We start from the raw sequence: 21,070 nt of genomic DNA on the forward strand, positions 1-21,070 counted from the left end.
TAGCTAGGTGGTGGGGATAGAGGTTTATAAAGCTTGATGATATATAAAACATGGTTTCTGATTTTAATCTGGTTGAAGTGTTGGCATATATGCAGATACATTTTAAAAATTAAGGCTGACTAACACATATGAAGGAAAAATATCTATCTTAATATCCAGTCATTACCTTAGGGACAAAATAGGATGGTAGCTAAAGGGTAATTCTCACCTTCTGTTAAGACGAGCTTAAGTAAGTTATTGATTTCAGTTTCACCTGGATACAAGATATTCAAACCAGAGCTGAAATGACAGAAAAGTCAAAAAACTTTGAAACAAATGTTCTAGAAAATACAGACTATTTACATTTTTATTTTTATTAAAGATGCCATTTTGGTTACACAAAACTCTGAAGTAAGTTTCATCACTAAAAAAAGCAGTGGAAGCTGAATTCGCTGTCGTGATAGTGCCGTCACCTCCCTGAGGAATGGTCCCTCTCTTCTTCTCCTATCTGTGAATTACCAAAATGATAACTGAGGCCAGAGGCAGAACTGGTTAAAGAGAACAGAGCTATTAAAAAAATGGAGTAGAGCTAGGTAGATATGCAGATCGTGCCCTAATTAAATCATTTGAGAAAGGGACTTTCGAATTCTCAGCTTTTCCAAAAGGGCAGAAAGAACAGTATTGCGAACGGGGCCAGAATTCTTTCTTTTCTATGAGGTTTAATGTACGACAAAATGCACATATTTAAAGTGTACAATTTGATAAAGCTTTTCTGATAAGTTTTGACATACGTACACACCCATGAAAACATCACCGTAGTCAAGATGGTGAACATACTTGTCACCCACAAGTATCCCCATGGCAGTAGTTTTAATTTTTGCCTTAATGCTCTCAACAAAAAGAGACCCAAAGCATAATCTATTAAGGAAAAAAAAAATTGCCCTCCCTCAATGCTCACCCCTCTCACATGGTGCTTCCAGACAGAACACTCAGTTCTCTCTTGGTCACTAAATTATATCTGGTCACATTAAGGCTACATTCCTGGATAAAAGTTCACTGCCCTCAAAAAAATATATACCGATAGATTAAATGACAATAAAAATAGCCCATAAATTCTTCTGTCTTACCTAACAAGGTTTGAAGCAGATTTTTAAAAGCTACGTTGTCAAGTACTTACTTTGCTTCAGGCCCGATTAAAATCTCACAAATCTATGACCTGGGTACTATTTTTAAGCTCATTTATAGCTGAGGAGATGGAAGACTCAGATCAAGGTCGCGGCCATTAAGTGGCAGAGCAAAGACTAGAACCCAGGTCTTTGATGCCAAAGCCTGCTTCTGAATCCCCTTGCCACACCCTCCCCCAAATGAGATACATATCTGCTTGCAGACCATCAAAATAGCCATTTAAAGGTTTTTTTCCTTTTGTTTTTTTTGAGATCCAAAAGGTGAGATGAGGAACATAGGTACATGGATGCCTTGGGTGCTCTGGGCGTTAGGCCACAAAACTTTGTCCAGTTAAGTCATCTTCTACGTGTGAGGCCCTGACCAAGATAGGGGGACATTTGTGCTACCGGCCTGAGGGGGAGACCACAAGGCAGTGCAGAAGCACTTGGCAGCCAGCACTGAGGAAATTATTTGCTGATTACCTGATGGCAAGGCAGACTTCCTTCTGAATTTCAGGGCAAATTTGATCTTTTGGTGCCATCAACAACTGCCAAAGAAGCAATCCTGACCGTCGAATGATGTCTCGATTCCTTTCAGTTTGTGGGCTGAAGAAAAATTTAAACACCACCTACAGAAACATAAGGGATATGTCTAAAAATGCTAATTCTCCTGGGGATAAAATTATCCCTGTGAAGAAAGTACATGGTAGATATTCTTATGAATAGATACCCAGGTGGATTTTTAACCACAGTCTCTTCTATTGTGTAATGGTATAATTATAGTAAATATTTTACATATATTAATTGCAATGAGCTACATATAACAATACTCCATTAACTGCCAAGCAATGAATATGATGATAATTCTAATTATGGGATTAGAATGTTGTAAGACGAAAAACAGGAATGTTATTAAATTTTTCTTCTGGTAGAAATTAGCTGGCTGAAGCCGAGGTTTGCATTTTTTTTTCTCTATTACCTTATTTATCCCCAAACAGTGCATTTACCTGAAAAACAACGAGAATGCAGCGTATAATACAGGTATCTCCGTTAACCATGGCCTTCTCCATAATGTCACAAATACTGCTAAGATGGTGTGCTTCGATCGGATGCTGCTTGCCCAAGACACTTGTGATTGGAAGGTTTGGGTTGGTAGCAAGAAGATTGAGTTGGTGTATGCACATCGCACCAACGTGGTGCAATAATTGGTTTATAACCTCATTCGTGGTTATAGCCTCTTCTAGAAAATGAAAAGGAAATTCAGTAAGGAAAGACATCGCCATGGGCAGTCCCCAAGGAACAGTCTTCTGACTTAACAAAAGATGCGCACATACTGGGAGAGAATATCTTGGCTCCAATCTCTTCCACTACTGCTGGAGACCCTTCTCCCCGCCAGAGTGCTGGAGTGAAAACACCTGGGAATTTCCATTTTTTTAGAGTGTAAGTAGCTACCGCCATGGAGCCTTTCCTCTATGCTTGAAAACAGGCTACACACTTTACGTACATCGTCTTATGCCATCATTATCAACAGACTATCTTAGCCCTGTTTTGTAGAAGGGCAAATCAAGAGTTAGACAGGTTAAGTAACTCGCCCCAGGTCACGCAGATACTATGTGGTAGAACTGGATTTGAATTCAGGCTATCTGAGTTGAGAGCCCGCGCTGGTAATCATTCTGGTAAAATCTCTCCACCTCCAACCCCCTTCCCTGATCCAGAAATATCTCCTCCCACGACACCTCATTTAGTCACCACCAGCCTAAATAGCCATCAGTTCAACCTTGTGAGGGTTGACAAGCATCCTCTTACATAATAATAAATGTCTCATGGATGGTTACAGGTATTTAGGGAATGGAGGTGAAAATAATCTAAATAGGCAAAGTACAAAAATAAATAAATAAAAAGGCTGCCTTTTTTTTTTTTTCCTTTAAAACAGCTGAAATGAACTGCCTAAAAGGAACAGGAAAGTAGGTAATCTTGAAGAGGCAGGCCCAGGTAGGGGAACCCTACAGCTGCAAAAAAATTGTAGGCCCTGGGAACTACGAGAAAAGGACTCAAGGCAATCAAAGGGAAGGTAAAAATAAACTTTTCGACCGCCTGTTAACCTGAGGCCAGGCTGGGTCCCATCCTCTTCTGTGCCCCTTGAGTTCCTGATCTTATAACAACAGAATTTGGGTTAGTATTCACGTTTACCAGACTTTTTGAAAGCTAGCTTTGGGACCGACCCAAATAAATGAGGTCTCTGATTTTTACTGAGTTAGATGGGAAGCCAGTGGCGGGGTCTGAGTAGAGGAGTGACAGGTCTGACTACCTAAGACTGTAAAAGCCACTGGCACTTATGTGGAGGGGAGCGTGGAGGGGAGCCTGGAGGGGAGTGACTGTGGAGAAGTCAGAAGGCCAGTGAGGAGGCCACTCGCTAATTCGGGTGAAGATAACGGCCCAGACTAGAGTTGCAGCAGCAGAGCTAGTGGAAAGTGGCTGGGTTTGGGATACATTTTGAAGGTAAGAGCTGACAAGATTTGCCGATATCCATTTGAGTGTGGGGTGTGAGAACGGGAGTGACAGATGGCCCTGGTTTTTGTGGTCTGGGCATATGAGAGAACAGTGATCCATACACTGGAGCTCAGCAGGTATAGATTTGGGGTTGGGCGGGGGAGATGGAGTTTCTGACATGTTCAGTTGAGGATGCCTATTCGATATCCAAGTGGAAGCAAACACGTGGTCTGGAGTCCAGACAAGAGGCTTAGAGATAGTAATTAGGGAGTTACTAATATACAGTTGACTTTTCTCCTTTTTGCTGTTTTTTTTTTAATAGCTTTATCAAGATATAACTTACATAGCATAAAATTCACCTATTCTAAGTGCACACTTCAATGATTTTCAGTAAATTGACACAAATACCAAAATCGGGAATCAGAGAAATTACCACTGACCTATAAAAATTAAACTATCAAGAAATATTACGAGCAACTTTGTGGAAACAATTAAAAAACTTAGATGAAATGCACTTATTTCTAGAAAGACACACGAATTACCAAAACTAACTCTAGAAGAAATAAAAATCTGAATAGATAATTGCATAGCCTCAAAATGTCACCTCTCTCTAAATATTCATTATTGTGGTGATTAACATATGTCCACAAATTCTCTGATGCTTTTCCTTCCAGGAGGTGGAGCTTAAGTCATCTTTCCATGAGTGTGGGCTTAATGACTGGTTTCTAATACACAGAGTATGGGAAGGGAAAAGTGATAACTTTGCAGTGAAAAAAGCTGACGTTTAAACCAAGTGATCAATTTTGACATCACTAGTAATAAGTTATGTTGATACCATGTACCCTGTGATATGAGAAGAGCACTTCACCTCTGCAGTATTCTTCCCCCAAATCTGAAACTTCATTTAAAATGAGAAAACATTAGATGAACCCAAACTGAGGGACATTCTACAAAATACCTGACCAGAAGTCTTCAAAAGCATCTGTTCCTGTTATGCAGGTAGGGTAACTCTACCCATCCACGTGCTACCATCTCGAATCTACTGTCTAATGACTTTTTTTTAGACATTAAACTTACTAAATCCAGAATTTAGTAAGACAACCAAAAACAACCAAAACAATCGGTTGTTTTTTAAAAATAACTTATTTGTTGAAGTTCTCTATTTGTTTAATCATAGCCATCATACTTTCCTTCAATCTTTTAAGTGTGGTTTCCTTTAGTTCTTTGAACCTATTTAGAAAGGCTGCTTTAAAGTCGTCATCTTTAAGTCCTACATCTGAGTTTTGCCTGCAGCGTGTAGCTGATTTCTCTGCTCTCTTTTCTAAAATTCTTGCTTCTATTTTCAGTTTTACTTTCATTTGTTTATTTTTATTATTCTTGTTTTTATTTTCAAGCCTGGCTTCCTTGGGGTCACCTGATCTGAGTCAGAGATTGGGCTCAAACACTAGAGCCAGTAAAACTTCCACCCTGGATGGATCTGTGTTTTGGAGGGAGCAGATCAAAGTTCAGGCAGTTTTTTCTCTGCCCCGGTCTGCGCTTTCTGCCAGGCCCTCTTCACGTCTCTGCAGGCTCAGGTTCAGCCAGGCCTACGTGAACGGCTCGGGCCCTTTCCAGCTTCTCCTATGCAGATGTGTGGGGAGCGTACCAAGGTTCTCTGGAGCTTTGTCACTAAGCAGATCTCACCAGCAAATTTCCGGCTAGTCTGCTGGTTTGCCACTTGCCCAAACCAGGACACAGCCTCAGGCTAGCAAAGCCACCGGTACTGTCTGTTCGCCACTAAGGCTACCTACTAAACCTGCTGCTGGGCACGAGTTCTGTTCCAGGCTCTGCTCCGAATCAAGTCAGATCCCTCTGGCAGCAGAGCTGCTGGTTTACGCTATCTGCCCACCCCGGTGGGGTATCTGCACTGACCAAGCTTGAGGTGGGGGATCGGAGCACCCCCAGCTAAAACCACCACAGACTTCTGCTGTTCTAACCCAAAGTTCAGTGTTGTTTTTTTTTTTTTTAATAAATATCCACTTCTAAGTTTGGTGTATGCCTTTGGTCAATTTCCAGGGCCTAGAACTAGTTGTTTTTGATAATTGTGTGGGTTTTATCATTGCTCAATGGGGAGAGGCCTTGCTGAGTGACTCAGTCCCCCATACCACTATAGTTGCCTTTGATGTCGCGAGATTATAAGTTAATGTTAACTTAATATTAAGAATCTTAATCTTAATATTAATAAATATAAAGGTCCTTTATAGCTAATCCTAATCTAATTATAACTTTGGTCATAAATAAGTTATCAATGTAAAACATTGTAGCAGCATATACTCCTATGCCAAGTACAAATAAAGAATCGATTTTTGCACCAAAGTTCCGATAATTGCAGAAGGCACATAATTTTCCTGTAAAAAAAAGTCTATGGATCACCTCAAAAGCTATGTTTATCTACACACTTCTTTACTTAATCACAAACCAATCAGATAACAAAGATTTTAGGTGTCTAAGTTCAAACAGGGGAGGCTGTGGACACATTTTGTTGCTCTGACCACGTTCCCACTTACTCGTGCTGCTGTATGAGGGGAACCCTCTTCCTGCAGGACTACGAGGGCGCCTCACCTTTGGGCTCAGTGATGACGTGGCTGACTCCAAGTCTCTGACAGACGTAATGGAAGGCCTGGTTCCCGGGATTGCACCACTGATCGATATAGTCATTCGAGCAGGTCCACAGCATGTTGTTCACTGTGTCATAACAGGCACCTGCGAGAAGAGCGTACTTTATTCAACTGTCACGTCATCTGCTGACAACCCTACTCCCACATATTTACTCGGCAAAGCATTAGGTTGGGGCGCAGCAAGAAGGCAGGATTCAATTTCTACTATGCTTAACTCCTGTGTGAGAATGGAATCCATGTCATGGAATTCGTGTCAGTTCTTAGTAACTGACTTATATGTGACCTTTTAAATACAAAAAAGATTTAAGTGGCTCACATGAAAACCCAGGTACAATAGGACTAATCAACATAGTACACAATAAAAGCCTTAGTAACTTAGTAACTGAGCTATGAGCTTCCTAGGAGCCATGGCAAAGAGAAAATACATTATATAATGCTCATTTTCTAACAAGAAGTATAGCAATTCCTCATGGGAAATAAACCTTTTAATGGCATGACTTTTAATAAAAATTTGTTATAGGCATCATCACACAACCTAAAGAATGGTATCTTCAATGGCAATTTAAACAGAGGAATTTCACACATGGCAATGTCTTATATTAAACCTCAAAATTAAAAAGTAGTATAAAAATATTTTTAAGGAAACTAGAATGCCACAGGAAACTGGCAAGATTTTTTGAGACAAACTGCTAAAACTTTGAATTTTCCAAGGCAATGTGGGCATTTATTTCTTACCCAATCCTGGTACAAGAGCGCCACGCCCCAGTGAGCTTCCAGCAGCATCTATGAGGTCAGCACGGCTCGTGAACTGTCCATCCGAAATATTATACACCAAGCTAGAGGCTAGGACTTCGGAAACAAACATTAAGCTGTTTAATAAGCCTTAAAATGACGGTCAGTAACTTTTCAAAGTTTAAACTTTAGGCTCTTAACAAGACTTCATAAAAATCACACTTTTTGTCTATTGGTGATGACAATGAGGTGACAGAATACACACGTAAGATCATACGAAGAAAACTCACCAAATATCTTCCTAAATAGTCAACCATATTTTTGAAAGTGTTTTTTTTTAAATGGCAACGTTTGCATAAAGATTTTTTTCAACACAGAGTATCGAAAGGGTTATTGTGAGAGGGGTTACGGTCATTAACATCACAAGGTAACGAAGCGTGTACGAAGCACTTTACACACAGTTGGCGTTGAACGAAAGTTAGGGGACACTCGAACACAGCTCAGGTGCCGTCCTTCCAAGCAGCAGCTCTGAAACCTGGAGACGCCGCGGCCTTTTTCCTTAGCACAGCTAGTGCAGTGATGACAAGCCTGGGCTCTAAGTGTCGGGGTTTGAATTCCAGCCCTACCACTTCTGTATGATGCTGGGAAATTTACTGAACCTCTCCATTTCCTCATGTGTAAAGTGGAGATAATAAAAGTGCCTACCTTACACAGTTATTGTGGAGACTGAGTTAAAATATGTCCAGGATCTACACCAGCACATGTATGCTAAGCTGCTATTCCTTCCTTCCCCACTTGCAAACATAAAATTCAAGCACTGTGTCACTCGAGCTTCTTTGTTTTTCCTATTCCCATCACCCCAGTAATCTAGATCCTCATCACACCTGACTTGAGCTATAATCTAAACTATACTCTTTGTTTCTATTTTCTACAGTTCCGTCCTGCATGCCAACGAAACGATCTTCCCCGAAGTTCTCTGTCATTGTGTTTACCATGCATGTGCTTTTCCCCCCGACTCGGCCACTTAACATGAATAATACCCGTTCTTCATGACTTCAACTCCATGAAGGCTCCCCCTTCTGCCCTACTCCACAATGACCCTTTATTTCTTGGATTCTGCAGCACTTACATCTTTTCCCCAGAGTTCAGTGATACAGGATCATACATCATTTACTAGTTATTTCTCACACCTGCATCATTTCTCCCAACCAGACGATGAGCCGCTCAAAGGCAAGCATCACTTCATGCGCCTGCTGAGCAGCCCCCACATGGCCAACGTGGAGCAGGACACAGAAGGAATTTAAGCATTTATTGATTTGTTGGCCTAAAATAGAATCACTGTGTAAGCTATATCCTCATGAAGAAAAAAAAATAGCACTGTGAAGGCCTGCTTTAATCAAATGGGGCCAATTTGAATTGAGTGAAAAAGCCATGCCAAGGAGACTAAAAAAGAGCTTAATAAGACTAATGGTCAATAAAAAGACAAATAACCCAATTTAAAAATGGACAAAGAATTTGAATAGGTATTTCTCCAAAGAAGATATACAAATGGCCAAAAAGCAGAAGAAAATATGTTCAACATCATTAGTTATTAGAGAAACATAAATCAAAACCACAAGGGGATACCACTTCATACCCACTAGGATGGCTATAATAATAATAATAATAATAAACAAACAAACAAACAGAAAACAACAGATGCCGGTGAGGATTCAATATTATATTTTCCTGATGAGAATGGAAAATGGTGCAGCCAACTGTGGAAAAATTTGGCAGTCCCTCCAACGCGCCAACATACACTTACCACATGACCCAGAAGTTAAAAAAAAAAAAAAGCCAGTCACAAAAGCACATATATTGTATAATTCCATATATATGAAAAATACAGAATAGGTAAATCCAGGTAGATTAGTGGATGTCAGAGACTAGAATGACAGGGAAAAAGAGAAGTGCCTGCTGATGGGTATGGAGCTTCTCTATCCAGAGTTACGGAAATATTCTAGAATTAGATAGTGGTGGTAGTCGCGCAATTCTGTGAATATACTAAAAACCCCTGAACTGTATACTTTAAAAGAGTGAATTTCCTGGTATGGAAATTATATCTCAATAAAGCTATTTTTTGTTTTAAAACAAGAATAATAGCTAATTTACATCATTAACCCAAGAGCTCAAGGGGACATCTTGGTCACATGAACTGTTAGAAAAAAATAAACTGTTGAAAAAGGTCCGACCAACTTGACTCTATAGTTTAAGTTGTTATGAATAGCTAAGTCCCTAACGCATGCAACTACCCAAAATGGCCTAAAGGTTAAGTTGATATTAGATAATTTTTTTTAACTGTTGAGTTCAAATTTAGACTTTAAGTTCGAGTAAGAAATGCTTTTTAAAAATCTAAATGTGAAATATAATCCTTTAATGGAATTCCTATGGGCAAATTTTAAGAGGACAGAATATGAAATATTGGAAAATGAAAACAAGTAAACTGATTTTAAAACATTCTATGTGCCTAAATTTCAAAGAAAAACACACACACACAAAAAAAGCTAATATACATAAAACATTTCATCTTTTTTAAGAAATACTCTAACATACTTTATTTCATATGATCACCAAAAAATAGTGTGAGATACTATTATCCTTTTATTTTTTACAAGTGAGAAAACTGAGACTCAGAGGGGTTAAATGATGTCCCTCAGGTAAGAAAGCTAGAAAATGGCAATGTAAAAGAAACATTTTTGATTCTGTATTTTCTCTCATTTAACTATTTGTCCACTCTGGATGATGAACACACAATGCAATATACATACATACGACATATTATTGAACTGTACACTTGAAACCTATATAATTTTATTAACCAATGTCACTCCAATAAATTTAATTTTAAGAAATCATTCATAGAAAAAGCCTTAAATTTCAAAGTGGGAGACAAACTGGGAAAAGTGCCACAAATAAAATTCGCTTACTTTTTAAAGATGACAAACCACTTGTTCCACCAAAAAGAGAGCGGGTGGCTGAACTGCCTGATCCCCCTGGAGGTGGGACCAGCATCACCAAGTACGTGCCACAGGTGTATATGGGCGTCTTCCGAAGCATTTTTAGAGGTAGCCCACAGCTAGTATTTGCTGATAAAAGAAATGAAAATGGTGAGTAGAAATATTTGACACAGATTAATTTGATTACAAAAACAGATCAGAATGAGGGAGCCTCAAATTCAAACAAGGTTATATCCAGATTTGGAAAACAGCAAGAAGCAATAAATTAAGAAAATAATGATCTTCTGGTTCCATACTCTGGCCTCAAGCCTCCTGTTACGTGAACTGAACATTCTTCAAAGCTGTTCCCAATAGTCAATATGCCTCCTGTCTCTAAAAGTTCTTTCAAAAGAATGAACCCTCATATGGACTAAAATCTCAAAATAAAAGAATCCTACCGTTTGCATTTCCCCCAGGAAACTAATCCAATAGGGATCTTTTCATTTTTATATAGAACAAGTTCTTAACAGGTTTGTGGTATTAAAATCATTACAAACAACTTTGAACATAAAAGCAGCCAGAAATTTCAACCTAGAACTAGTTAATAAAAGCTTTCACAGAATAACTTTATACCTGCATGATTTATGATAACCCATTTTTATTTGTTTGTTTGTTTGTTTGTAGGGTCGGCGACAAACTATCATTAAGAAAATGATTAATGTTTCTAATCAAGAAGTATAAAATGTATTTTAATCTCCCTTAATCACTGGCAGATCTAAAAACTCAGAGAGAATTTAAGGATTTTCTTTATTAGTCTAGTAAGAATTGATGATGGCAACAGAGAGTCAATTAGAATGCTTTACCTAGGAAGCTGTCAGGGTATAAAATATAACTGCCTAGATAGATATAAAATCGTCTTTAGATGGTTTAGATTAGAAAAATGCATCTAATTTGTCTGATATTTGTCTTGAATGCAAAAAAAAGCTCCATTTTTTTAAAACTCCAAGCCCCTGACAAGTATATCCTTCATTCAGGACATAAATTCAGGAGCATGAGTTTTCATAGGTAAGAAACTCAAAGAGAGCAATGTTTGGAAAATTAGCAACTTTGTGAGCATAACATTTTCACCAAGGTGGTTTTAAAAGACTTACTCTTATTAACATGGTAATATTTATTAGTTTATACTGGAATAAAAAATTCTAGACTCTTTGACAATGTTGAATTGTCAGCCTGTAACTTAGCCTGTAACTGGTGAATTTTTTACATAGCACCATCATGTCAAATGAATGCATATATTCTCTATACAAGAGTACAATGAAATCACACGTTTAGAATATGGATTGCCATTCTCACAGAATTCTGATTATAGCCTTGCCTTCTGAGTTTTCTTTTTTATTTAGCTCATATTTTCTTATCCAACAAACATTCCATTAGTATTTATATTGTTCAGGGTAGGATTCAATTTTCTATCAAGGGACAAACCCAGGTGAAGACTTCAACTTGTCAGGAAAATGTTTATTTAAGTAAAAGAACTGTCTTCTACAAAGTAGTTCCTATAATGCAAATTATACACATACCCAAGTTATAACAACTATTAATAATTCCTCCACTTCAATCTGATACAATTTTATTGGAAATAAAATATTATCTCTAAATTCTAATATAAACTGATAGTCTCAATCAATTAATCACAAATATTTTCTCTTCCTAACAGTTTAATACATAAAAGAATTAAGTCATAAAACTGCATTAAATTCATTAAACATTAATTTACATGCATTTTTCTACGTATGGCATCTTTTTCTAGCTATACTTTTACAACAGTTGATGATCTGTTATAAATTCACACAGTCGGTATATAATCTGTAAACTCTTCAAGAAAAATGGTTCTTAACCTTTTTTGGGCCATAGATGACCTTGAAAATCTGATGAAAACTATGATGGATACATAAAGATGTTATTTAAAAGAGGGGAGAGGGGACATGTTGATGAACATAAACTCTGTAAGGATAAAAACTAATAAATACAGGTGGCAGGGTGGGGGCAAAATATAGAACACACTGAGGTGCGAGTAAGATTTCTCTGCATCTACCTTTTTATGTTGTTTTCACTTTCAAACTTTTTAAATGTCCTATCTGTTTTAAACTATTAAAGTACAAACACTAAATGATAAATTCTAGAAAAAGCAATCTCTGCTGTGGAAGTTTTGCCTCTTATTTGCTTGGTCAAGATTGTATTTAGTGAAGGTGATGATAAATACGAGCTTTTTATATTTATGAAGCATATGCTAAACATGAAACCGATTAATTTATACAAACAATAATGAGAAGCTATTTAAGTGAAAGATAATGCTGTTTTGAATAATTATAGATTCATGCTAATTCACGTCCGTAGCCAAAACCATGTATTAGCTTGGAATTTGAAAATGGACAATGACTGGAAAGAGAAAAAGGTGAATTACGTAAAGCAAAGTGCTTTTATGGCACACTGTAAGCGTTCAAAAAAAGTACTGCCTGAATTCCATAGGCAGCTCTCACTAATTATAAGCTGAACACATTAAGCCATAAAAAGACATGGAGGAATTTAAATACCTATTGCTAAGTGAAAGAAGCCAATCTGAAAAGGCTACATGGTATATGACTCCAACTATATGACATTCTGGAAAAGACAAAACTATGAAGACAAAAAAAATCAGTGGTGGCCGAGGGTTGGGGGTGGAGAGGGTGAACAGGTAGAGCATGAAGGATTTTTAGGGCAGTGAAACAATTCTGTATGAACCACAATGATAAATACATGTATTCATACATTTATCCAAACCCATAGAATGTACAACACCAACATGAAACCCAAGGTAAACTGTGGACTTTGAGTGATGATGATGTGTCCGTGTAGGTTCATCAGCTGTAGCAAGTGCACCATCTGGTGCGGGATGCTGACAAAGAGGGAGCCTCCGCATGTGTGGGCAGGGGGTACATGGGACATCTCTGTACCTTCCTCTTGATTTGGCTGTGAACCTAAAACTGCTCTAAAAAATAAAGTCTTATACAATACATGCGTAGCTGAATGGAGCTACAGAAGGTTAACAGGTGGTAAGCGCGGGGCAGCGTACCTGCTTGGTCCTCCTTCAGTGTGTTGGAGATGGTGGAGCCAGTCAGGGCGGCCAGTGTTGCAGACGGGGAAGCTCTGTAGCGGGAAAGTCTGCTCAGAAGCATCTCGTTAATGCTTTTCGCCGACTCGCCCTCTTTTCTCATCAGAATTGTGCGTTCCTGAAGTGGACTGGCTATGTATACACCATTTTCGACCTAATATTGAAAGAAAAAGAGGTCCTTAAATGATATCTGTTTCCGTTTAGTTAGCAAATTTCTGCTTGAGAATTGCATTAGCGTGATCTGGTTGCTGAAAATCACTTCCAAAAACTGCAGTTGAGTAGAGAGAACCTCGAAATTTACGTGCTCTACAGAAGCTACTGAGGACAAAAGAAAGGCTAAGTCTGAGAGCTTTCATTTTTCATAACAGCTCAGGTTCTAAAATTAATGAGCCAAGTTTAATAAATTCTATGAAAGCTTGTTGATTAAAATTCCTTATATTGAATTCCACAGGCAGCTCTCACTAATTACAAGCTTCTGACAGGTAACAAGTGTGATGAGAGGAAAACAAATCAGTTTTTGATTTACTGTTAATATTAAGTACAACTATGAAGATAATGTCTTCTTGAAATATAATTAGTGGCTAAAATCCAAACTCTGTATTAACAGCAGTTAACATTAGTCTCAGCTGCTTGGGTACTGGCAGAGCAATCCTAGAGAAAGGCAGACTCTGTCTGCTAAAAATACATGCCAACGTCAACTGGATCCTTGGCAGTTCCTCATAAATCACTTGATTATTCCCCAGCAAAATCCCTGGAGTGGTGATTCCAAAATTCCTTTACCCATTTTGAGCTTGACTTGAAGCAGACCACCTGGCTTTCTTTAGTGCTAAAAAGATCCAGACCACTTACTCTAAGCTGCTTGCACTCTTCTCTCTTTCAACTCAAGAATCTTTGTTTCCAGCCTCATTCTTCCTTTCCTCTTAATTCAGAGGAAGAAGCACTTCGCCTGTTATTGGAGGTTAACGCCTCCTGCGCCTGCCTCCGCTTTGACTGCTCCCTTAATGAATCTCCCTCTGCCCTTCCATTGTCAGTGTCTCCCTCCCTCTCGACTGACTTCCTTCTCTTTGGTTTCAAATATTCACAGGTCTCTGGAATCTTAAACAAATCTTGATGTCCTGTGGAAATACCATCCCTTTTCTCCACTTCCATTCGCTGTCAAATGTCTCAATTACATCTCATGCAGCCTCTGCATTCTAATGCCTCCTTCCAGACCTGGGCTCCTGGATCTGGCTGGACTCTCAGAAACTAGTGCCACCAGTGAAGGTGACCAGGACTGGACTGCGGCCATGGGGTACAGAGATAAGAGGGAATAGGAGTGCAAAGTGGCAAGGCTTATAAGCAGCAAATAAGAAGCAAAGAAGGAGTCTAAAGTGAAAGGCTCGTAATGTAAGAGGGAAGAGAAAGCAAGCAAATTCAGGAGCATGGCCAGGAGGGAGCTGTACAGAGACTTATATGACGCATTCGCAAATGATAAGGGAAAGAATTTCTTAAGAGTCCAAAACTGTTGCTCCTAGTTCTTCACTCCTGCTTCTTAACCCCTTTGCCATTACTTAACTCAGCAACCCCTATCCAGTGGACATTCCTGATGGTCCACGAGCAATCCAACACAAAAACCATCGCCTTTTCCTTAACTTCCATGTAGGCTGTGCCGTGGTTGCTAGCCTTCCCCGGCCTCGGTGGTAGCCCACATCCTGCTTTGCTCCTTTTTAACCTGAAGCTACACACAAGGCACTCTGCTAGTGGGCAAAGCCAACAGTCTCGGCCTTCTTTGCTGTCTTATTTGCTGGTTCCACATCTCCACTTACTTAAACAAGAGCTTGCCTAGGACTAGACCTAGCCTCTGGTGTCCAAGACCTCTATCTTCCCATCGCTGGCTCTTCCCATCATTCAGGTCTCGGGTAGAATGTCACCTCCCCAAAGAGGCCATTCCTGATTCCCAGTCTAAAGAATTTCCTCTACTACCCCCTCAAGCCAGAGCACGCCGCCCTGTGTTGTTACTTCACAGCACTCACCACTCTATGCAATTATCTTATTCATTTATTGTTTGCCCTTCTATCTCCCCCGCCCCAACTGAATGCCAGCTCCCCAAGAGCCGGGATCCTGGCTGCCTTGTTCATCATAACATTCCCAGCACTGAGGAGGCACACAATAAACACTCGATGCCTTGCTGAACAAACAAATCAGTGCCCTCCCCCAGGGGCGATCCCACGCTCTACATACAGACCCATCCTTGCCACCGAGAGCCAGTCCCACTTCTCTAACTGCCTCCCACTGCCCGGCATTTGGACCTGAATAGCCTACTGTTGCCTAAAATCGAACACATCCACATATTACCATGGCGTTTTACCCCTACCCTCCCGCTAGATTAACCTGCACCAATCATAGTTCTATTTATGTCTCACGACTCTAAATATAACCTTTCAAAGCATCCAAGATAAAAATCAATCACTTTAAGCTCGGCATTCAAAAGTATAACTCAGTCTGGCCCTATGAGAAAAACCATGGATAACTTTAAAAAAAAAAACAAACTGTATTATCGTGTTCAAGTACCTTGAAAGTACTGAAAACCGGATGAAGCATCTGTGAGGAGCGAGGAAGACTGAGGGTTGGTGCCCAAGCAGTAAACCTGCGACTCTTTGTACTTAGCAAAGCAGTTCTTGTGGATTAAAAAGCCACTGACTGAGGCGAGGAAGAGACCGAGAGAAGCAGCAGCGTGGGGTTGGTAGTGACAAGCGGCTCACTCCCCTGGCCCAAGCCACCGTCATCTCAAGCCTGGTGACTGAACCAGGCTCTCAGCTGGTGCCCCCGTGTCCACCCTGGCACACCTGTATTTTACTCTTCACACACTTGTCAGTGATCAATTACAAATGTAAATAAAGCCATGTCCTTCCCTGTTTGAAACTCTGCGGTGGCGTCCCAACACATTTTATATAATAAAATTTTATTATTTTATTATAATAAAATCCGAACTACTGGTTAGGCCTAGTGGGACCCACGTGGTCCAACATCCACTGATCGGCCGGCCTCGCCTGCCTCGGCCCACCCTCTCACACACTTGCAGCCTCACTGGCCTCCCGTCACTGCTCCAAATGCCTAGCTTCCTCCTGACTTTGGGCCTTGTACTTGCTGTCCCCTCTTCCTGGACTGGACAACCATTCTGCTTGGCCCACACTGTCCTGGATTTTAGCACTGAAAGTCCTATGTCCTGAGAAATCTCTCAATCCCAGGCAAACTGAGATGGTTGGTCATTCTATCTGTCAGGATGGATGGCTGCTCAACACTCAGGTCTCAGCTCAAATGTCCTTCCTCAGAAAGGTCCAATCTGCCAGCCGAACTAAAGCAGCCCCACCTGCACCCCGCTCACTGTCACATGATCGTGTTTTATCTTCTCCCCAGCATTTATCACTAGCTGAAATTTTGTTCTTGTTCACTCTCTTACTGTCTTACTCCCCACACTCTAATGTAAGCTCTTCGGAAATGAAGGCTGTTGCTGTGTCACCCGGATGAGGCAATGCAGTGGGTACTGGATGAACAGTGGATGAATGAAGGGCATCTTAGTCACCTGGATCATAATTTAGAGGAAAAAATAACCCCTTAGAGAGAAGGGGGAAAAGGAACCTACTGTGTTCAGTACTATACTGACCATATGCTTAGGAAGGAACATAAAGAAGACAAAATATCAGGAAAATTGTCACTGAATCTATCCAAAGCACAGCAGTTTAAAGGGAGCACAGGGAGGTGGGAAGAACTTAGAATGAAACAAGATGTAAAAACTGTGCTTCGAAAAGGTAAAGAGTTACAGCAGATTCTAGGGCAGAGACGCATCCCGAGTAGCAGTAACCAGATCGGGCAGGAAGTCCCTGCCTCAGCTGTCCTGCAGTCTTAAAGGCTAGCATTCTCAACCGTCTTAGAGCCTCAAAACACCTGTGCCTCCAAGTGGTAGACTGTCACACTGGTGGCCCCAGGGAATGATATTTCCTGGTATTCATGCCCTTGTTTAGTCCCCTCCCACCCTAACCGTGGGCTTGGCCACTGAAAGCATGATGCAAGCAGAGGCTTGATAAGCACTTCTCTTGAAATGCTCCCATCTGAAAGTCAGCCTCCATGGTGTCAGGAGGTTCAGCCCAGATTACTGAGGTCAAGTGCACATAGACCCTGGAAGATGAGAGGCCGTCCTGAACGTAATGGCCCCAGCCAAATTCTAAGAGGACTGAAGCTGCGGAGGGATTCTGGCCTTACCATGTGGAGAAGGGCCATCACCCAGCTGAGCCCAGTCAACCTATAAATCGCTGTCGCTTGAAGTCACTTAGTTTGGAGGTGGTTTGTTGAGCAGCAATAGATAACTGAAAAGCCCCAAATACCAGAAAAATTCTGTGATCTAAGTGTTAGAGCCTATTTTATATTAATAGTAGTCTATCGCTTAGTTCAGTGGGGTGTCCTCCACATTCCATTCCTTTCCGTCCTATTCCAACCACGTTTTTGCAGTCTACCTTAGATAACGATTAGTTATCTAATTCCACTGAGTTAGTAAGAAATCATTTTGAGAGACAAGCATAGCTAGTGGGATCCTACTCTCTGATACCTCATCATTTTAGGGAATCCTTTAGTTTTCTCTCAATTCTAGGTACCAAGGGACCTATTTTATAGATCGAATACCTGTTTTTCTCATGAAAAATACAATGGAAGAAAGCTAGTAGTGTTCAAGTTTCCAAAAATGTTTTCAATATTTTTTTCTGATTATAAACCTGGTACACGTTCTCTTCTATACTTGTTTAGTCTCTTTAAGAGTCTTAAATCTTGCTTTCATTTATTCTTGACCCAAAAGCTACAATGAACTTCTAACACCAGATACTGCTCTCCAAGAGCTTCCCATGTCACTAAAAATAAAATCAAAACACCTTGCAAGGCCCTCCAAGAAATGGCCCTGGACACCTCTCTATCTCCCGTCATTCACCCTGTCATCACTTCACCTGAGCAAGGTGCAGAAGAATATGTATAATCAATGCCCATGGCGGCAAAACAGAAAAGGAAAAAACAAAAACATACATGCATATTTGTCTGTATGTGCTCATGCTGTCTCTGGAAGAATACGGAAGAAAACGTTAACATGACTCATCTCTGGGGAGGGACACTGGCTGGGAGGCAGGGTAGGGTCGGTAAGAGAGCTGTACCATTTGAGTTTTGAAACTATGTGAACACATCATCTATTTTTAATACATATATATATTTTAAAATTAACAATATAACTGTCACTAAATTTGGAGAGAAATTTAGTACTTCCAAGTATCTAGGTAAAATCATAATTGTTTCCAATAATTATCATTAGCCACATCTATGTGGCAAATACTTATACTATTTAGAAACCAAAATTTATCATCAATCAGCCAAGTAAAGAATTTTTGTATTCAGCCATAAAAAAAGAAGGAAATCCTACCATTTGCGACCACATAAATGAACCTTGAGGGCATTACGCTAAGTGAAGTAAGCCAGACAAAGACAAATACTGTATGATCTCACTAATACGTGGGAGATAAAAAAGTTGAACTCATGGAAACAGAGTAGTATGGTGGTTGCCAGGCTGCGAGTGGGAGCGATGCGGAGATGTTGGGGAAAGGGCACAAACGTTCAGTTAGAAGATGACAGTTCCGGGGACTCTACTACTGTGTTGTAGATTTGAAGTCTGCTAAGAGGCTAGATCTTAAATGTTCTCACCACACACAAAAAAATATGGCAACTATGTGAGGTGACAGATGTGTTAACTTGATCGTGGTCATCATTTTACAATATATACATATATCAAATCATCACGTTGTATACCTTAAAAACATACAATTTTATGTGTCAGTTTTACCTCAGTAAAGCTGGGGCGGGGGAGAATTTCAGGGCTAGAAATTTTTGAATCACCTAATCTAAAGCCCTCACTTTATAAACTTTTTTGTCAGGTTTTGCCAAGGCAGCTCGCCAGAGGGTTATGGCTAAGCCCTATAACTTGTGAATTTCGAAGCAGGTAATATTATCTATTCAATAATTAAAATTTTAAAATTAAAGTTAAAAATACTTCAGTGTCCCCACAGTCTACTCCACCGCCTCCCTCCAACTTCTTTCTTTCATGACAAGCCTCTGGAGGGAATTATCCATTCCTCTCCATCTTACCCCTCGACCAGCACCGTCTGGCACCCGGCCCTCCCGCTCCCCCACCGCCGCTCTCGCTAACGCTGCCATGACGGCCCCCACAGTTGCCACTCAGAAGACCTCTGTCACTCTCAGTCTTGACTTCTCAGTAGAATGTAATGCTGCTAAGTTCTCCTTTTCATAAAAGCTTATTTTTTTGAATTGATTCTTTAAAGCCCATTTAAAAACTTTTAACACACAAAAAAAGATGAATGATGGGAAGCGAGCCTTGCTGTACCACTTCCCCTCCCCAGAGGTAACCAATGCTGCCACTTCTTTGTGATGCTTCCATTTATCCATTCATTCAACTAATATCAGTAAGCACCTACTGTGTGCTGGGCATTGACCTGGGGACACAGCAGTCAACAGAGAAATCCCTGCGCCATGGAGCTGACATTCTAGGCAAGGGAGACAGTGAATAAATAAGCAAATAAAGGGGTAGTGATAAGAGCTATGAAGAAAAATAAAGCAGGGCAAAAGGGACAAAGACAGGATTTTATTTTATATAGAACATTTTATATAGAATGGTCAGAAAGGTCTTTCTGATAAGGTGATATCTGAGCAGAGACCTAAAAGCATGAGAGAACGAGCCATGTGGTTATCTGTAGGACCATGTCTCAGCACATGGGCCCCCAGGTGGGAGCACGCTTGCTGTCTGAGTGTCAGCAGGAGGCAGGCGTGTCTATAGTAGCGTGAGGCGGGGGAGTGGCAGGTGCAGAGAGCGGCGGGCGGAGAGAGGGCCCAGATCACGTAAGAAGCTTCAAGAGGTAAAAGCTTTGGGATACACTGTGAAGGGGGAGCAGGCAGCGTTTGCTGACTGGATATGGAATTTAGGAAGGAAAAAAAAAAAAAAGGAATCGAGAGTGACACCAAAGGTCTCTGGCTGGCACTGGAAGGTCACAGACGCCATGAATTGAAATGAGAAAGCCCTCGAGAGGGGCAGGTTTGAGTAAAATCAGGAATTTGGTTGGGGGCAGAGTTATCAGACTTCCAAATGGAAACATCTCATATTCTGTGTATATACAAATACACACCTACATCAATACACACTTGGAGTTCTGGGGACATGTTTTGGCTGAGTAGCAAATGTGAGCATCATCGGTATATAGAGGAGTTTAAAGCTATTAAGACAGGACGAGATCCACGAGGGAGTGAGAGCGGACAGGAGGTCTTGACGAGAAGTCTTGGTGCATGGGCTTGTTGAAAAGTGGGGAAGATGAGACCAGGCAGGAACAGTCAGTGACAGAAGTCTTGAGGGGTGTCCCACAAGTCAAGATAAACAGTTTCAAGAATGTGGCAGAGATAAACTACTCTAAACGCTCCCCAAAGGTCAAATAGAAAGACTGAGTTGAGCCTGAATTTAGTGATGTGGAAGTCCCTGGTGAACTTGGAAAGAGCTGTTCTAGTGGCATAATGAGGACACAAGACTGACTGGAGCGGGTTCGAGAGAGTGGAAGAACATAAAGACAGTGCAGATAACGTCTCTGAAGAGTACTGCTATCCCAGACAGGGGAGTGGAGGCGGGTATGGGCCAAGGGAGCTGTTTTGTTTTTTACGGACAGGATATCCTCCAACGTATTTGTATGCTGTGGTGAATGATCCATCCATTGAGAGTAAAGCTGTTAATAAAGGACAATTGCAGAAAGAATCTGCCTCCCTACCCCAACTTCCATTAACACAGCAGGTGGCGAATACACAGCATTCGGAACCTAGCTTTTATGTTTGAAATAACATAAGTTGAAAATTAATCTACTT

At 40.5% G+C, this 21,070-nt stretch overlaps 1 protein-coding gene across 8 annotated transcripts in view; it reads right to left on the bottom strand.

Moving 5' to 3' along the window:
- HECTD4 (HECT domain E3 ubiquitin protein ligase 4) overlaps window positions 1-21,070 on the bottom strand; it is a 157,822-nt gene that overhangs the window by 83,026 nt on the left and 53,726 nt on the right. For all 8 annotated transcript variants that reach the window (XM_039868173.1, XM_039868171.1, XM_039868174.1 and 5 more), the window contains exons 8-14: window positions 13,106-13,298; window positions 9,988-10,146; window positions 7,025-7,138; window positions 6,234-6,374; window positions 2,150-2,382; window positions 1,626-1,771; window positions 209-279 (exon numbers count right to left, since the gene is read on the bottom strand). In XM_039868173.1, coding sequence (XP_039724107.1) covers window positions 209-279; window positions 1,626-1,771; window positions 2,150-2,382; window positions 6,234-6,374; window positions 7,025-7,138; window positions 9,988-10,146; window positions 13,106-13,298 — 1,057 coding nt within the window. The remainder of the gene's footprint in view (window positions 1-208; window positions 280-1,625; window positions 1,772-2,149; window positions 2,383-6,233; window positions 6,375-7,024; window positions 7,139-9,987; window positions 10,147-13,105; window positions 13,299-21,070) is intronic.

The sequence above is a fragment of the Pteropus medius genome, unplaced genomic scaffold (genome assembly GCF_902729225.1).
Source record: "Pteropus medius unplaced genomic scaffold, Ma_sr-lr_union100, whole genome shotgun sequence".
NCBI lineage: Eukaryota > Metazoa > Chordata > Mammalia > Chiroptera > Pteropodidae > Pteropus > Pteropus medius.